At 40.8% G+C, this 17,614-nt stretch overlaps 2 protein-coding genes across 2 annotated transcripts in view; both read right to left on the bottom strand.

The window, feature by feature from the left end:
• The window catches only part of LOC135702960 (uncharacterized), a 161,982-nt gene extending 155,063 nt beyond the window's left edge, over positions 1–6,919 (bottom strand). The window contains exon 1 of the mRNA XM_065224035.1: positions 6,183–6,919. Coding sequence (XP_065080107.1) covers positions 6,323–6,898 — 576 coding nt within the window. The 5' untranslated portion in view covers positions 6,899–6,919 and the 3' untranslated portion in view covers positions 6,183–6,322. The remainder of the gene's footprint in view (positions 1–6,182) is intronic.
• orb2 overlaps positions 1–17,614 on the bottom strand; it is a 1,372,010-nt gene that overhangs the window by 126,769 nt on the left and 1,227,627 nt on the right.

The raw sequence follows: 17,614 nt of genomic DNA, 5'->3' as shown, positions 1-17,614 counted from the left end.
ATTTCTCGCTTGCGATTCTCGTTTCTACAAACGCCTGTGGAGGGCGGGAATGGGTATGATTAATTACAGTGATGGTTATTGATGGCCGCAATGAAATGGTTTGCGGCATTATGAGAACTTTATCGCCCTCGGTGTAACATTTGCCATTTTAATTGTTCACTTTCATTGTGTAACAGAACGAACTTTCGGTTTGAAAATTTCTGGCGAAACGAATTTCTTTACTCACGCTTGTTCCACTGACTGGTATCCGCTCATTTTGAGCTCATTATTCGTCTCAAATAAATAACAACTTTTAGTGCTTTCAGCTTTTGATTGCATGTTTGAACGTATAGATCCGCTTGTCCGTTTCGTTTCAGGAACTACTGGAAAGACTTTGTCGAGATCTGCACCACATGGTTGGTGGCGAATGCTGTCGTCAGAATTCCAAAGATGCTGATATCACCTCGACTGCTGTTATGGATCTGCACACAGTGATTTCCGGCCGATTTATATAGGCATCATCCGGAATGAAGAAATAGAAGTCTATATAGAGCAGTTCCAATCCGAACAGCAAAAAAAAAATGAATATCTGACTCGACTCTCTCAGATTTACATGAAACCTTTCATGATTGTTTGTGATGGTCAATCATTCACATTTGAGCCAAAATCGGCCATTAACAATTTCACAAAAAACTTGAAAATGGCGTAATCGATATTTTCCAACAAATCATAACTCGAAACTTTCACTTCCAATCGAAATGACGTCTGAGACAAAGTTATACGAAAAAATAATTGATTTTCAGGAAAAAATACATTCCGAAATAAATTATAGTAATTTTGGGTGAAAAAATCTAGACAGTTTAAACCTTAAATAACAAAACAAATATTCTCTTCGACATTTTTGAAATATTTTTCATTAAAAAGGTAATGAAAAATGCTATCGTTGGTGAAAATTTCAAGGTGGACTCTTGAAAATTAACATAAATCATTGAACAACAACTTTTAGTCCAATTTTTGAACTTTTTGTTCATATTATTTTAGGAAACTGTCTACTTAGTTTATGAACAGCCCCTTACCGTTTGTAACATCTGTTGTTGTATTTTTGTAAGTTTATCGAATTTTGCATGTCTCCGTTTAAATTCAAATTATGATTGCTATAAAGATACCCCTAGCACAGACAAACAGACATAACATATTGAATATTTCTCACTGTAAAACATCGTCACTAAAACATTACCGCCATCTGCTGAGTACACTGGGGTGGGCACTGCACTGAACAGATGGTGGTAGTGTGTAAACGTCAAACGCAAGGGAATTGACTATGCGCGCCACAGGTCACGGTACTACCAACTACGATACTTTTAAATTGTCCGTTAAATGCTTGTTCGATGAACAACTTACGAGTGTTATGTCTGTTTGTCTGTGCCCCTAGTTTTAGTACACCATACAATACCACAGTGATTAGACGATCGCAGTAGGCCGCGCTTGAAAGCTGACATGTTTTTCTTTTGCTGCGTATATTTCACCAGCGAATTAAACATTTTTCGCTTTAAATTTGTTAATTTGTGTCCTGAAATTTAGTTTCAAGTGTTCATAAAGTTATCATTTAGTGATATATCGTGTTTTGCCTGTCTCCAAAATATACGACGCAGCTTCAGTTCCATTGTTCGGTTTCAGTTTTCATTGCCTCCCGGGAGCCCGGTTCTCCGAGTTCGGATGTTACACTTTCGTCATGGATTTCTATTGAGAGATCGGTCCGTTTGGTAAATTAGCCCGGGAATGTGTTGATAATGTGTCCGTCGCGAGTTTTGGTGGTGATTCGGTGACCGACGTCGCCGTGAATCAGCAAGTTTTCCGCTTGCTCGGCTGCTTGTCTCTCGCCGGTGTCGGAGATTGCGAACAATACGAAAGATGCCTCGTTGGATACGCCCAAGACTGGACGGGTGGTAGTTGGTGGCCGCAAACTGTTCCTGGGGAAAGCACTAGACGTGAACCTCCTCCCAGATGACCATGGCAATGCAAATTTGTGTTCGTTGAAGGAAGCATTACGACGACAAAAGTGCATCACGAAATGAGATGTAAAGCTTACAGAAAATCAAAACTACGGAACCCATTGGAGGATCAAACTAACATGGTGAGATCAGTCCAAATACATTTTAGAATGAAAAAAAAAAAAAACAAACTAAATACGTGCCAGGTTTCAAAAGAATATTTTCGAACCTGGAAGCGTGTATGTAATACCAATATCCATTTGATAACGGTGATGCATACATGTGGGGCTTATTGTTAGTGAAAGTAACCTCGGAATGGGCGTGGCTCTCCTGACATTCTGATATGGGTTGCTGGATCTGCAGTGATAACTCCCGGACTAAAGCTGTCTACAATGACCATAAATGCGACATTGTAGAGAGAGTTCTTCCATAATAACACTGCCGGCCAGTGGGGGTTAGAGGGAATACACACACTATATAATACCACAGTATACTACCAACTGTTGGAATATGTGATGAGCAAACAATTTGAGTTCAGTGGAAAATAGGAGAATGGGTACGAGAAGTACAGAGAAAGGGAAACTTCTTCCGCCACTTGCCAAGTAAACTTAAACAAGAGCAGTTGGATTAGCTGAGAACCGTTAAAAGTAAAGTGAAGTAAAGTAAGAGTGTCGTAGTAGCAGGAGTGGAGAGAGAGAGAGAGAGTCAGGTATGGAACAGGGATTGAAGTGGCCACATGTCACAATCGAGCCTAAGACCGTCTCTTTTGTGCCCTTTAGGACCCGTTAGTTGTGAGGGTAGCTTTTGGTGGAGAACTGGCCGCTCGACCGTACCGAGGTTGGATTCGCTTTGGAGTAATTGTTTAATTATCCCGCGTTGTTGCGCTATACCGGTCGTAGTTTCCCAACCATGGGGTTGGAAGCTGGAAGATTAGGATTCGAGTTCTACCCCAAATTGTACCGAGCAGGTCTCCACACACCCGTAAAACCCAAGTCCGCCATATCCAGGCCTGGAACCAAAAATTCTCAGCGGAGCCAACATTTGTTCGCCAGAGTCCGCCATTGTGCTCACCGACCGGCGTCGCCAGACGCTTTCACCGAGTCTTCAGTTGGAAATATCTCGATGAGTTGTAGGTTGTTGTGTGTGTGCCATATTCTGCTGCGTAGAAAGAGCTAGACCTAGACCCGGTTACTACACTGTGCACAATAATCTTATTGGAAGCGGGTTCTCACTGATGAAAAAAGAGAAAAGTGAAAACTTTTGTGAAAACCAAAAATGGAACATGTAACAAAATTATGAAAGATTTTGAACGTTAATAACTCAGCTGCTCCTGGACCAATTTCAATAATTTTATCACCAAACGATCAGGTATATTTCTACGCATCTGCTCAATATTAAACTTTATCATTTTTCAAAACGTTGTGCAACTGTTGCTATGATAATTAAAATTATCACCGATTGCCTGCAAAAAGCGATGTCCCTAACACAGGTTTCAAAGTTGAATTCCATCCGGTCTCACCAAACGGTGTTTATTCCATCACCGCGTTATGAGTGGTGGTTTTCTCCAGTATGCAACGAAAGGCTACCTACAAGCAGCGAGCTGCAGCCCACATGAGCATCCATAGAAGGAGGTAGAAGCCGCACCGCTATTGATCGGAATCAGTAGCTCTTCGTGAGTCGCTGTGGGCCATATATATCAAGCGCGTCATACTGAAGAGTATAAACAGAGAGAACCACGCTATAGTTCCTATTCCTACATAAAATACAAGCTCCTGATGCAGTTAACAAATAAGATTTATTATATAAGACCACCTAGTACTACGTCATCATTGCGTACAACCCCATAGGGCTGTCGCTTGTAGTTTTTTTCTCTCCTTTCTATGTGTCAGTGAATTGATTATCATTGATGCTGTAGTGCTGTGAGTGTACATCATGCACTACCGTAACTACCGTAAACATAGCTGCTAGAGTTCGTTTTTATTAGGTAGAATGTGTAACAGTTGATAAAAAAATAAGAAAGGTAAAGTATAAGTTATGTCCTTCTCACTGTAAATTTCAACCTTCGTCATTTTTAAAAAGATAAAGATATCTCTTTATCATGCAATATTGAGACTATCACTACATTTCTATTCAATTTGCCAATATTATCGACCTACCACCTCCCAGGACACCCCTATACAGAAAATAATGATGCGCCTAGCCACCAAGGCCAACATGTCAAGTCATTATAGTAGTTAATTGATTCAACATCACACTTTATACATTTTGGTTACATATACGACTTGTCCAAAAGTGATTCCAGAGCTCAAACCTCCAGGTACATGGTAAGAAAAAAGATCCCAAAGTGACTCATTTTCACAAATCTCGGCACTATATTGCAGGAAGCCAAAAGTAGGTAATGTGGGTCAAAGAGTTTTTATTTACTTGTGTTCAATTAGTATGGAATTGACAATTCGCTTCTACCCAAAAAATAGTTAGCTGTACCCAAAAGTAGGTGAATATTATTATACTCAACGTGACTATACTCAAAGTCAAAAGTAGGTAAATATGTACTGGCCGCTGGATATTTTTTCTTATCGTGTATGCGTTTCGTTTTTCGAATCATCCTTTTGCCGCCTTCATCATTTGAGCTGATATGCAAATGGCTTCGAGCAGTGCAACCAGAACGACACATATGTTTTCTTTAGAAGATTTCTAGGATCATTTACTTTCATTTTTTGTCTTGAGAAACAAAATAAGAAATTGTTTTAAACATTTATTATTGATGGTTTCTAAATTGAACACAGTTTAAGCCGAGGGGGACGACTCTATCTACGATGCAGAAAAGATTGTGTTTAGCTGTGGCTAGCTGCACGCACGCTGAGTAGATAGAAGGAAGATTTATGTCGATTTTGAAGATTTCCTGCCAAAAGATGAAGCGCGATGCAAGTAGATGCGAGTAATGAAAGATGATTTTTCGAAGATTGATTTTTGAGCATGTAGAATTGAGATTTAAATGTGTCGCCCCCCTCGGTTTAAGCACCTTATAAAGCAATAAAAGCATTGTTTTTACACCCTTTGTTTCAATTAAATCTACAACACTGGATACGATGATAGATGATTCGTACATACACCTTCGTAAAGCGGTGTGTAGAAAAAAGGTAAACAAAACAGTTTCAGCTTGCAAAATTATTCGTGGCTCGCGTTTTTAACAATGCAAATGATATTATTTAAGTAAATATCATTAACAGCGAATTAACTTGAAAGTGCTTGTAGAAGAACGTGTCGTAATTGTTTTTAGTATGGTTCTGAGAAGTGAAAGCTAGTGAAAACAGTTATTGGAATTTCATGCCCTGAGCAGAACAAAATCGGCTGATCGTACTTTTTAATAAATATATTACCAAAGCGTGAATGAATTGGCAATATTTTGGTGGAAAAGTATTGAAATATGTATCCAGATTTTATTCATACAATTCAGGCCAATTTTTTAAGGTATGTAATTAGTAATTTACTGTTTTGTAGGAAGATGTCTTTCGTACGCATACCAAAACACGTTTATTTAATGATTGTAGGGACAGCCATTTTTGCATGACGTGCCGTATCACCTTAACTACCTAACGCCTTGATGACATCCATAGAGCTAACCACGAATGTACGCAGATCGATGAGACCCTCAGGAACTCTTTCTACTTCATCTGTATTGGCTACTGAATCCGAAAAAAACAAAACTGAAGTGGCGGGAAAAGAGATCACAACATTCGAGCATAGAAGTAGACTCCGAATCGCCTAGAAATACGGATGATGGAATATTCGACGATTTTCACTCTTGTGATTTCTAGGTAAATTGGTCTGAACACCTAGAACATACGACTTGTATAAGGTCGTATTAAGCGAACGATAGGCATTGCAAGTCCGGTGAAAGTTGCGTTTCGTTTCAGAGGTTCGATGCCGATGAAGTTTACGCTGGCAGGATTTTTTATCGCGTTCCAAAAGCCGCATGAGAGGAGAACTCTTCTTTCCTTTATTTAACGTCGGTCTTTGTTCCGCAATCTACACGGAAACAAATCCGATTCCATTTTCATGAATAAAAAATCATGAAATCAAAAAACTTGCCATCCCACGAAATCGTAACAATGATTCATGATTTCGTCATGGAAATTCATGGTTTCAAGACCGCTACAAGCGTTACACGTAATTGGCAAACCGTGTTCATAAACCGCACTACATAGGTACCTATTAAAGGGTGTCCACGATGAAATTGCCACACACAAAATTGATTCGCAAAATTCGAGTTTTCATCCGATTGCCATCAAATTTTCAGGGATTGAGAAATAACTATTAAACTTCATTTTACCATTTTACTCGTATTTTATCTACAGTCCATACGCAAATGCCCGCACCTTGGCCTTAACCCCGGCCATAAGATTCTGCACAACCTGTGAATCAACCGTTTTTTGCATGTAAACCCATACTTTCTTCAGTTCCTCGACTGTCTTCACTACCTTAGGTCGTTTAAGAAGGTGCTGCTTCATAATCGCCCAGTACTTCTCGATGGGGCGGAGCTCCGGAGTGTTGGGAGGGTTGAACGTTTTCGGCACGAAATTGACCTTATTGTCCGCATACCACTTCAGCACGTCCTTGGAGTAGTGGCATGAGGCCAAATCCGGCCAGAAGATTGTTGGGACGTTGTGGGCCTTCCGGAGAGGAAGCAGCCGCTTCTGGAGGCACTCTTTTATGTACACCTGTCCGTTCATCGTGTCCTGGGTCACGAAAGGTGCACTCCGCTTCCCGCACGTGCAGATGGCTTGCCAAACCAGGATTTTCTTCGCAAATTTGGACATCTTCTGAGTGCGGACATGCTCCGGAACGCTGAACTTATCCTTGGCCGTGAAAAACAGGTTGCCGGGGATCTGTTTGAAGTCGGCCTTCACATATGTTTCGTCGTCCATGATGCAGCATTCAACTTTCGTCAGCATGTTGAGGTACAACTTCCTGGCACGGGTTTTGGCGGACTTGTTCTGCTTCTCGTCGCGATTAGGGGCCTTTTGTACCTTGAACGTTCGAAGCCCAGCCTTAGTTTTGGCCTTCTGGACAAAACTTCGGCTTAGGTGCAGCTTCTTAGCCACATCCCTAACGGAGGCGTTCGGATTTCGGTTGAAGGCCCCAACTACGCGGTTGTGATTTTTGGTGTTGTACGGAATACTTTTTCCTTCACTTCTGGGCTTCCGATCGGTGGTCAACCGTTCCTCGAACCGCTTAATCACTCGTGACACCGTGGAAATCGCGATTCCCAACGTTTTAGCGATGGAACGATGCGAGAGATCCTTGTTCTCGTGATGAATGCGCAAGATTTTATCACGCACGAGCTGTTCTTTCGACTCCATTTCCGCGAGTTTTGATCACAGGACTTTAAAACTTGCAGGATGTAAATAATGCACTATGAACTAAATCCACCCAAATTTTCATTAAATTCTACCCAACGGTTAAAAAGTTAGAGCAATTTCATAATGTGGCAATTTCATCGTGGACACCCTTTATACGCCTTTTGTCTTCAATCACATACGAGTACTGATAGTCTAGTGGTCAAAGAATGGGTTTAATGATCTCAAGGTTCTTGGTTCGAATCCAGTATGATGCTTTATTTTATTCTTTTTACATTTTTTGGTTAAAAGTTAAACCCATGAATTTAGATCATGATTTCAACTCGGATGATTCATGATTTTGGGAATGTTTGCTGCGTTACGCAAAAGTTGCTCATGCTATCATGAATATTATTCATGGTGTATTTTCATAACATGAAAATACGCTTTGTTCATGAAATCATGAGTCATTTTTCTCATTTCGGAGATCGGATTTTTTCCCGTGTAGTGCCAATCACCGACGGACATCGATTGCTATCCATTGACGGCAATCGAATGTGCAGGAAGGCAGCTACCACACCTGCGTAGGATATCGCACCAATTCCAACACACATGGGCCGGGACCAACGGCTTTACTTCCCTTCCAAAGGAAGACGTGATCAGAGATTGGTATGCCTCAGAAAAATCCCACCGACCTCGGCTGAGATTGAACACAAACCCATTAGGGTGAAAAAGCCACACTTACCACTACAGCACTGGCGCCGGCTGAGAGGAGAACTCCAAACAGAACATTCAGGAGGTTTTCGTCTTGGAGTGTTATCGGTGAGCCAGTTGCGAATTATGTTGCAAAATTGTGCTGCCAAATCGTTAATGTCATTTGTTGCCAGACTAGTGTTCGTATCACAGTTTAACAGGAACTCGTTGAGCATGACGAAATCGATTTTTGAGTAGTCTAGTGGTTGTTGACCAGCAGAGTTTGTCCAGATTTTCCGGAAAAACTGCAACACAATTTAATGGACTTCTTCAAAATTAAATATTCTGAGACATGATTTTTTTTTCGATGTTTAGACAAATACTAAAGCTAAAGATATTTAAAATTTCTGGCCTTTGAAAAACCGTCGAAAGTCTGTCTTTTTTTCTAGTTGCGTTTGGTACGATCCTTTAGTTCAAAAGCTACCAAACGAAGTCAATAAGAAGACGTGAAATGGATGTTTGCACCCATTATTCTCAATAACAGAAAAAGTGCTCCGACCGAATCAATTTTTATCTTCCTTCGATAAACCGAAGTGAATTCAATGCGTTAGACCGAGTGTAGAATTCGTAGGCAGAGTTTGACGTCAAGAATCAGTGTTAGATTTTAAACAATATCTCAACAATTTGTAACTCTTTATCAACTCTTACGGTACGTACGGAAAGGTAAATAAATTTACAATACATCTGCAGTGAAAACATTCCATTTTAGGCCTAAAATTTGATCCAAACCCTGGGTCTAGTTATGAAAATTTCGGAGTTCACAGGGCTAATAAAGAGGCCTTCTGCTCGATTGGAATAACTTTTCCTATGACTTTGACAGGTAATCGATTGCTCCAATTTTGACACGTCGTCTCAAACCATCTGTTGACTACTCTTTTTTTCAATCCACAGCTAGAAAACCGTTCGTTGGATCGCAAATGTCAGCATTACTACTTTGTTTCCCGTGGCAGTCAGGGAACATTGATGGTGACCGGTCACTTTTCCAATTAGAAATATGAATCTCATTTCGCACGCAATCTGCCATCTTTCATTCTCTCTCTCTCGCTCTATCGACTGAGCAGGGAAGGTTGACATGTACCTACCTACATAAAACTAGTGACATAACGTGTAACCGTTTGTCGCTGGTTCCCCCCTCCTCGGTCGGCCCCGAACCCAACCGAAGCCAAGTAGTCATCTAAATAGTCACCCATCACAGAAAGTGTGGCCACACGCCATTAGCATATCGTAAAAGCAGAAGAAAGTGCAACCCCTTTTTCATCCATCGTCGTCGTCGTCACTTGTTAGCCCTGCTATAATCATCATCATCATCATCAACGCCAGTTGTTAGCCGGGTCCGGCCGATGGGGCCCGGAACCGTAACGGAAGGGGAGAAAAGTTTTACTCCACAGCCGTAAAAGTGATATCTTTGGTCCGCAATCATAATTGGTAACTCTCTTCCGTTTGCCACGAGATGGCTCTGAGCTCTGCGCCGGTCGTCGCTACACTCTACCGAACGACCTCCGATGGGTAATTTAAATTGCTAATTTTGTAACCCCTCTTTGGACCAACGGGAATGTCAACTCACCCCCCCCCCCATCTAAAATGAAGAAGAAGTCAAAGCGTAATTTCAGGGGCATTTCCCCTTTAAAAGTGATAACAACTTCCACAAACCGCCACCTTGCGGCGATGGGTAGCAACTCTTTTAATTACAACAATTTTACTTTTATCTAACCGAGCAAAGTTGGCAAATAGTTGCATTTCAAATGAAAAATCGGTCATGTAACGGAAAAGGAAAAGGCAAAAGGACAGTTTTTTTTCAGCCGTGCCCAGCGATCCGAGCATTGCATAATTGCATGCAGCTGTAATTGCGTTAGGATAAGTTTGTATTTCTTTGGAGGTCGGCGCCGTCGTCGTCAACTTGTGGAAGTATAAAATTAAATGTTAGTCTCGGAAAGCTCCGCTAATTAAATAGATAATGTCGAGTCGGATGGGTTCGGTATCCGAGCTTTTTAGGACGCGCAAGAAACAACCGTTACACCCAAACTAGAATTGCAACATTCCGTTGAAAATTTTCCTCGGGTTCTGGTGCAGTTTTAGTAATTCCATAGCGAAATAAAATTTTGGGTGCGTACTCTACGTAGAATATGATTGAGTCCGTGGCGAAAGTGTAGGTGGGTGTCCTACGAGTGCGACAATGACGACGACGGCAACGGAAAGCACTGTCCGACAGCAGTGTAGCGTGGAAAAAACTTTGGCTGGGAGCCAAAAAACTAATCTCTAGAAAGAGAACTTGTTGGAAATTACCGTGCACCATTAGGGAAATTACTAGAAATTGATATAAATAGCGCCCCGTTGGTGCTGCTTACGGTAGAATTAAAAATTCGAAAGCACTTTTTGAAGTGTTGAACTAGAATTCTCAATTGCTTTCACGTGTTGGTCGTGGTGCATATAATTGAAATAGATTGGCATTGTTATAGTCATCGTTAATGGAGGATACATTGAAAAAGCACCCTAGCAGCACACATGTCACTGAACAATTGTGGTTACTTGTGTGCTACTTATTCCAGTCACAATTAAGTTGCAGCAGCTTATTTCGATCGAAGTGTGCTGCTTGGGCAGGTTTCATAAATGTTATCCTCAAGTTTGAGGTAAATGAAATACAAAATCATAGCTATGACAATTTAATTTTTTTTAAGATTTTTATCTGGAATATCTGGAACGTTATAGCTAGACATTTTTGATACAATCAGTTAAGTTATACCTTCCGTGGCAAAAGCTGCTGAATAGCTTGAGTTGATGTTTTGTAGAATTTTACCTGAAAATAGAGAAAAAAAAAATCATTCAGTATGTTGGTGGCTCGTTTTGTATGAAAAATATTTCTCGAAGCATTTTAACCATGGACCCAAAGGGTAAGGACCTCCTTGACGCGATTTTTTTTGGTTCACCTAGCTGTTTTTTTTTAGTGTACCTGGTGCACCCGGTACTAGAGCAAAAGACAGCAATTTGTACCAGAACAGGTGTCAAAAGTGACACAGACAGCACAACTGCCAGCAAAAGCGCCAACAAAAAAAAAAGCGCTGTACCCGCTGCCGTGGCAGTCAGATTGAGGTGTGTCATATCCCTTAGAACGTTTCTTTTTGTTTCGCCATTTTGAGATTTGAACTCGTGACTTTGGCGTGAGAGGCATGGATGCTAACAAAAAAAAAAAAAAAAGCGGAACTAGTTAAAATAGTTAATTATCTAATCTAATAGTTCATTAGCTCCAGGGCTCTTGAACATCATATATTTGGATTGTCCCCAGGAGGATTGTCCGCAGGAGGATTGTTCGAAGAACGATTGTACCCAGGAAGATTGTTCGAATAAGGATTGTCCGCAGGAAGATTGTTCAAAGGAGGATTGTCCACAGGAAGTTTGCTCGGGAGAAGGTTGTTCGAAGGATTGTTCGGAGGAGGATTGTTCGCAAGAAGATTGTTCGGGAGAAGATTGTACGAAGGAGAATTGTCCGCAGGAAGATTGTTCGGAGGAGGATTGTTCGAAGGAGGATTATCAGCAGGATTGTCCGCAGGAATATTGTCCGCTACCGACGAGTCGAGGAGAAAGATTATCCGTAGGAAGAGGATTGTCCGCGGGAGGATTGTTCGAAAGAGGATTGTTCGAAGAAGGATTGTCCGCAGGAGAATTGTCCGCAGGAAGATTGTCGACAGGAAGATTGTTTGGAGGAGGATTGTCCGCAGGAAGTTTGCTCGGGAGAAGGTTGTTCGAAGGATTGTTCGGAGGAGGATTGTTCGCAAGAAGATTGTTCGGGAGAAGATTGTACGAAGGAGAATTGTCCGCAGGAAGATTGTTCGGAGGAGGATTGTTCGAAGGAGGATTATCAGCAGGATTGTCCGCAGGAATATTGTCCGCTACCGACGAGTCGAGGAGAAAGATTATCCGTAGGAAGAGGATTGTCCGCGGGAGGATTGTTCGAAAGAGGATTGTTCAGAAGAAGATTTTCCACAGGACGATTGTCCGCAGGAAGATAGATCGGAAGAGGATTGTCCGTAGGAGGATTGTCCACAGGAAGATTGTTCGAAAGAGGGTTGTCCGCAGAAGGATTGTTCGAAAGAGGATTGTCCGCACGAAGATTATTTGGAGGAAGAGAATTGTCCGCAGCAGTGATGGAAAAGTTTATCAAAGTTCCCTATGACTCGCGAACTTTTCCCTTGGTGAACTTCGTTAAATATCGCGAACTTTTCCAACACTGGTCCGCAGAAAGATTGATTAGAGGAAGATTGTCCACTGGACGATTGTCCGCAGGAAGATAGTTCCAGGAAAGATCTTCAGAGACAATCAATGACGTTCAAGGAAAACGTTGGGGAACGACACTCATCCTGATGCATGTTGCTTCAAAAAAGATATGGCAACACTGTGACGGCATGCGAGCGGAATTGAAAGAATTTTCGGAATAGACAGAAGGATCAACAGGGATATTCAGGATATACTGAAAAATAGACAAAAAATCGAATAAGGATGTCTGGAGAAAAAAGTTCTGACTGATGTTCTGGATATAGAAGCAGAATTTTATGGATAAATTTTATGGGGATACAGGATGCATCCGAATGTATCGTTCCCCCTGAAACATATAAAGCGCTTCAGAGTTCCGGATAATCTTCTTCCTTCACGTACTCCTTGACTCGTCGGTAGCAGACAATTCTCCTTCAAACAATCCTCATGCGGACAATCCTCCTTTGAACAATCTTCCCGCGGACAATCATTTGACTGGCGGGATCTGGTCCATTCGGTCCTCGCTACACAAGGATCGTACCTGGGTCCGCCTTGCATGATTTCTAGTTGGACCCCCAACAATTAAGTGATAAAACTGATTCCATTTTGATCAACATCAACAATGACATTAATCCTAGCTCTGAAGTTCAGGTTAGGAAAAAAGTTAGGTTAAAAGCATTCCCCTATGCACTCAAAAATATAACTACCCACAAATCTAAAAAACCTACTACTGCGTGCACTTCCATTCTATTACCGAGAACCATGATTTTTCGATGAATTCCTTCCACGCTATTGGTCCTGACCTTTGGGTCCATGATTTTAACACTTCTATCCAGAGTTGCAAATTCTCACGATTGTCACGAGAGCGTACGTACAACCGGTGGAAACTAGCGATTTAAAATTGGCTCACAACTTGACTAGCCTACTGGTCTCAAGAAAATCGTTTAACGTACCCCATTTTAGTCAAAATTCTAGTACTACACTATGTTTGTTTTGATTCGCTATGAAATTTTGACAGATACAATGAGAGCTGGGCCATAAAGTTGAGCATGTTTCTTGGGGGCCTTCTAGTCTTAGAGTTACCTCTATGGTACGTAGCCAAAGGAAAAGGCCAAAGCATAATTAAACGAATCTCGCCGATGATACTCACCACACCAAAACTCCGACTGACTTGTTGAGTTATCTGACAATCCTTTGAAAGAGTGACGTTCATATCTGTCATTCGGAACCTGAGTGTCGACTAAGTGACTAGATGATGAGATGTCAAGACTGAGGTGTGACACAAACAACAAGTAATGATTGTTGTTGTTTTGATGATCGTGAGCTTCGTTTTTGTGTTAACAAATCTATAGAACTTTGAGATTTGGACGTATTTACTTTTGTAACAAAACACGTCAATCGCCGATTTCTCGCAAATAAAATCTCAACCTCGAAAGCATACACCACAATCAGGTAGAGAAATGATTTCTATATCATTTGGTATTGTCTCCTTGCGAGATCGAGCTTTTATTTGCGAGAAATCGGTGATTCGCGTGTTTGGTCACAAAATCAAATACGTCCAAATCGCAAAGTTCTCAAGATTTATTGACATAAAAAAAACAAGGCTTTAAAATTATCCGGATAGGCATGGATAATATAATCCGGATAGACCTATCCAATTGATAGAAATAAACAGAGTCTATCCCTATGCACATTTCTTTCCCTCCGGATGATATCCAAGCAAACAATTATCCGGATAATTTTAACTTGGATATTATCCATTATTTTTCTATCCGGATACTATCGGAGCAGCGTTGCCAGAATGTTTCAAAGCTTATCGGTATCAAACGTTTTAAAAATCGGTATTTATCGGTATTTACTGAATTTTATATTTTTACCGTTTTTAAAGCGAATATTTTAACTTTTGAACTATGGTCGGATAATTCCGGAAAAAAACTCAGGGGAATGTTTGAATTAGCTTCTGGAGGAAGCTGAAAACAACATCCAGAGAAAGAAGAAAGATGCTCTCCTGGAGGAGAGTTCTGAGAGAAGTCGGAAAAACATACACGGAACTTCCAAGACATAAATTGAGAAACTTCTGGCGAAAATTTAAAGAAAAATCAGATATCACATTCAAAGGAAGGCAGAAAAGTTTCGGAAATTGTAAATAAATTCCAGCAGTAGCCATTTCCAGGGGAAGCCAGAAGAAGCTCGGAAAAACCTTCCAATGAAAGTAAAAAAAAAACCAACTGGACAAAACTCCAGAACTAGACGAAAGAAATTTCTGCGAGAAGTTTAATTGAACTTCCTGAAGAAGACGGAAGAAACTTCCTGGAGACACTTGCAGAAACTTCCTAAGGTAGATTGGAAAAATTCTGGAGGAAGTCAGAGCGCTAACGTAACATTCAAAAGAAACAAAGACATAATTCCGGAAGAAAGAGCTCTTGGGGGATGTTCTAATGGTCCAGAAAATTTTCCAAATGGTCATAAAACATCCCTGAAGACTCCACAATGCCCTTGAAGTTTTTGGAACATTCCTGAAATGTACTTAGGAATATTCCATATTTTTGGAATTTCTTAAAAGTTCTTGTAATTTGCCTTAAGTTAATAGGGCTGTTTTGGAGTACTCTTATCATATTTGAAATACTTGGAACTTCCCTGATTATAATGAGACTACCGAAATATCTCTAATCAACTTTGAAGGTATCTAGACTTTCTTGAAAATTTTGAAATTTAATTTTCGCAATTTTCTTGAATTTATTGCAACATCAGCATTGAAGTTCTCTGATCTTCCCGATTTGTCTAATTTTTTAAAGTTATCAACACTGTCATTAATAAGCACGGAACTTCCCATAAAATGTTCTCACAATGTGGACTCCCTTTGGCAGATACCGCTGGATAAGGCTGCCATTCGGAATATCATCGGCTCCGGAGATCTTCCAGTTAAAGTTGCGCGAGGCGATCGGAGATTTGGATGGAGTAGAATGTCTTGCGGACGATTTGCTGATTTTTGGATGCGGTGAAACCTTGGAAGAGGCGATGCAGGATCACAACCGTTGTCTGGAGAAACTATTTGAATGTCTTAAGCAGTGCAATATAAAGCTTAATCGTTCGAAACTCGTGTTATGTATACCGTGAGTTAGGTTCTTTGGACATGTCCTTACCGATAGGGGCCTTCAGGCCGATGAGTCGAAGATATCAGCTATTAAAAACTATCCAGCTCCAGCAAACCGGAAGGACCTTATGCGGTTCGTAGGAATGGTGAATTATCTTAGCAGATTTCTTCCTAACCTTAGCGAAAATTTCCACACACTACGCAAGCTGATATCCGAAAAAGTTCAGTGGATATGGAGTTCCGTTGAACAAAAGGCAACAAATCTATTGCAGAAAGTCGTGGAAGGCGTTCCAGAAGCAATCAGGAAGAATCGTCAAAAGATCAAGTACAATTACGATAAGCACTCACGTCAACTGCCAGCTTTAGAAATTGGATCGCCAGTGTACGTTCAAGCACGGCCACAATCATCTAAGGTCTGGTCTCCGGGATTCGTCAGTAATCAACTTAGTGATCGATCATACTTAGTTAATGTGGACGGAACCAATTATCGTCGGGATGCTGTAAACGTTAAGCCTCGCAAAGAACCTGCAGTTTCTTTTGCATCGATTGGATCTCCAGTGGTGGAAACAAGCAAATCATCAACAGTGCCTGTAGATCTTCCACAAACATCAAGAGCGGAGACAGCCGTTCTGACCGATGAACCATTTCACACCAGCAACGTAGATGAGGATGAACCGTGCACCGATAAGACGTCCGATGTTGTGAATTTCAGTTCTATTCCAGGAGAAATGTTATCTTCACCCATGAGTCGGGGCCGTCCGAAGAGAGAAATCAGAATGCCAGCTAAGTATAGAGATTTCATTGTTTCTTAAATCTGTTGCGTTTGTTCTGCAAAAGAGGGAAGATGTTGTGATAATTCAAAGTTACCAAAGTGTCACGCCCCTTTTCTCAGCGACGGGAATCACACACTTTCGTTATTCGGCAAACACACTAATACAGCTGCAGAAAAATTTCTGCTTTGATTGCAGCTTTGACTGCACACCGACGAACAAAGAAAGGACGCCATTGCTTCGCTGATCCAAAAAGTCGCGTGGTTGAAAAAACAATTCGATCCGATTTTCGCGATTCCGGATGGTTATCAGCACTCCAACCACCAACAATTCGCGACCACTTCTGACACCATGTTCTGGTAGGGTGCAGGCAAGGGAACTCTCGGATAACGGCAATTAATAAATCTTACTTAATCAACGAGTTCTTTATTTAGTCCGCTCAAGTACGCGTCGTCGGTTCAACTCATTTCTACACTCTCATCAGAAACTCATCATATTTAAGTAAATGCAGAGGGGCGTGACACTTTGGTAACTTTGAATTATCACAACAGTGTTAATGTTCATGTACTTCCCTTACATTTCTTAAATTTGCATGAGCCCCTCGAAATATTACCGAAGTTTTCGGAAGTTGCCTGAGTTTCTCGGAACTCCTTTAAAATAACTAAACTGTCCCGAAAACCTATAAATTTTCCAGATGTTCTTTGAACGTGTGAAGTATCCAAAATATTAATGATGTTTCCTTAAGTTCACTGGAGTTCACTGGACTTTCCTGAAATTTCCGGATTTTGAATTTTAAGAGAAGTTATTGAAACATTCTTTAATTTATCGAAACTTACTCAAAAGCCTGGACTTTTCTGAAGTTTCTAAATTTGGAAGTATCCCTGAAGTTCCGGGAAAGTTGAAAATTCGAGCGAAGGCTGAAGAAGCTTCCAAGGGAAGTCGAAATGAGTTTTCGAGAGGAATCGTAAAACAATTAACGATGTAAGGTGAAAGAAAATCCAGGAACTTAAATAATGTTTAAAAAGTATTTCTCGATTCCCCCGGAATTACCAGAGAGAGCCATCTACTGTTTATCGATTCATGGGTAGCCAAAAACGGTGAGCAAATTGAAACATTAATCGACAGAGTATCCATAAGACATTTTTGAGGATGATTTTTTTTTAGAATTTTAAAAGCTCAAAAAATTTGAGATATTAAAAAAAACAAGTCTCTCACAATTATTTTCTCCGGAATTCTGAGCGTGGACTGACAATAATCATTTGAATCATTTAAAAAAATCGATGTAATTCGGTATAAAACTTCAAAAATCGGTATTCTGAGGAACCATAACTGTGTATCGGAATCTAGTTCGGAAATCGGTATAAATACCGATAAATCGGTATAAATACCGATAAATCGGTATTTCTGGCAACGCTGATCCGGAGTGCTCCGAACAGTTCTAGA

The sequence above is a fragment of the Ochlerotatus camptorhynchus genome, unplaced genomic scaffold (assembly GCF_037179485.1).
Source record: "Ochlerotatus camptorhynchus isolate MF236.1 unplaced genomic scaffold, CSIRO-AGI_Acam_v1.1 ptg000203l, whole genome shotgun sequence".
Taxonomy (NCBI): Eukaryota; Metazoa; Arthropoda; class Insecta; order Diptera; family Culicidae; genus Ochlerotatus; species Ochlerotatus camptorhynchus.
Note: the sequence above shows the minus strand (reverse complement) of the source record. Positions and strands in the feature narration are given on the sequence as shown.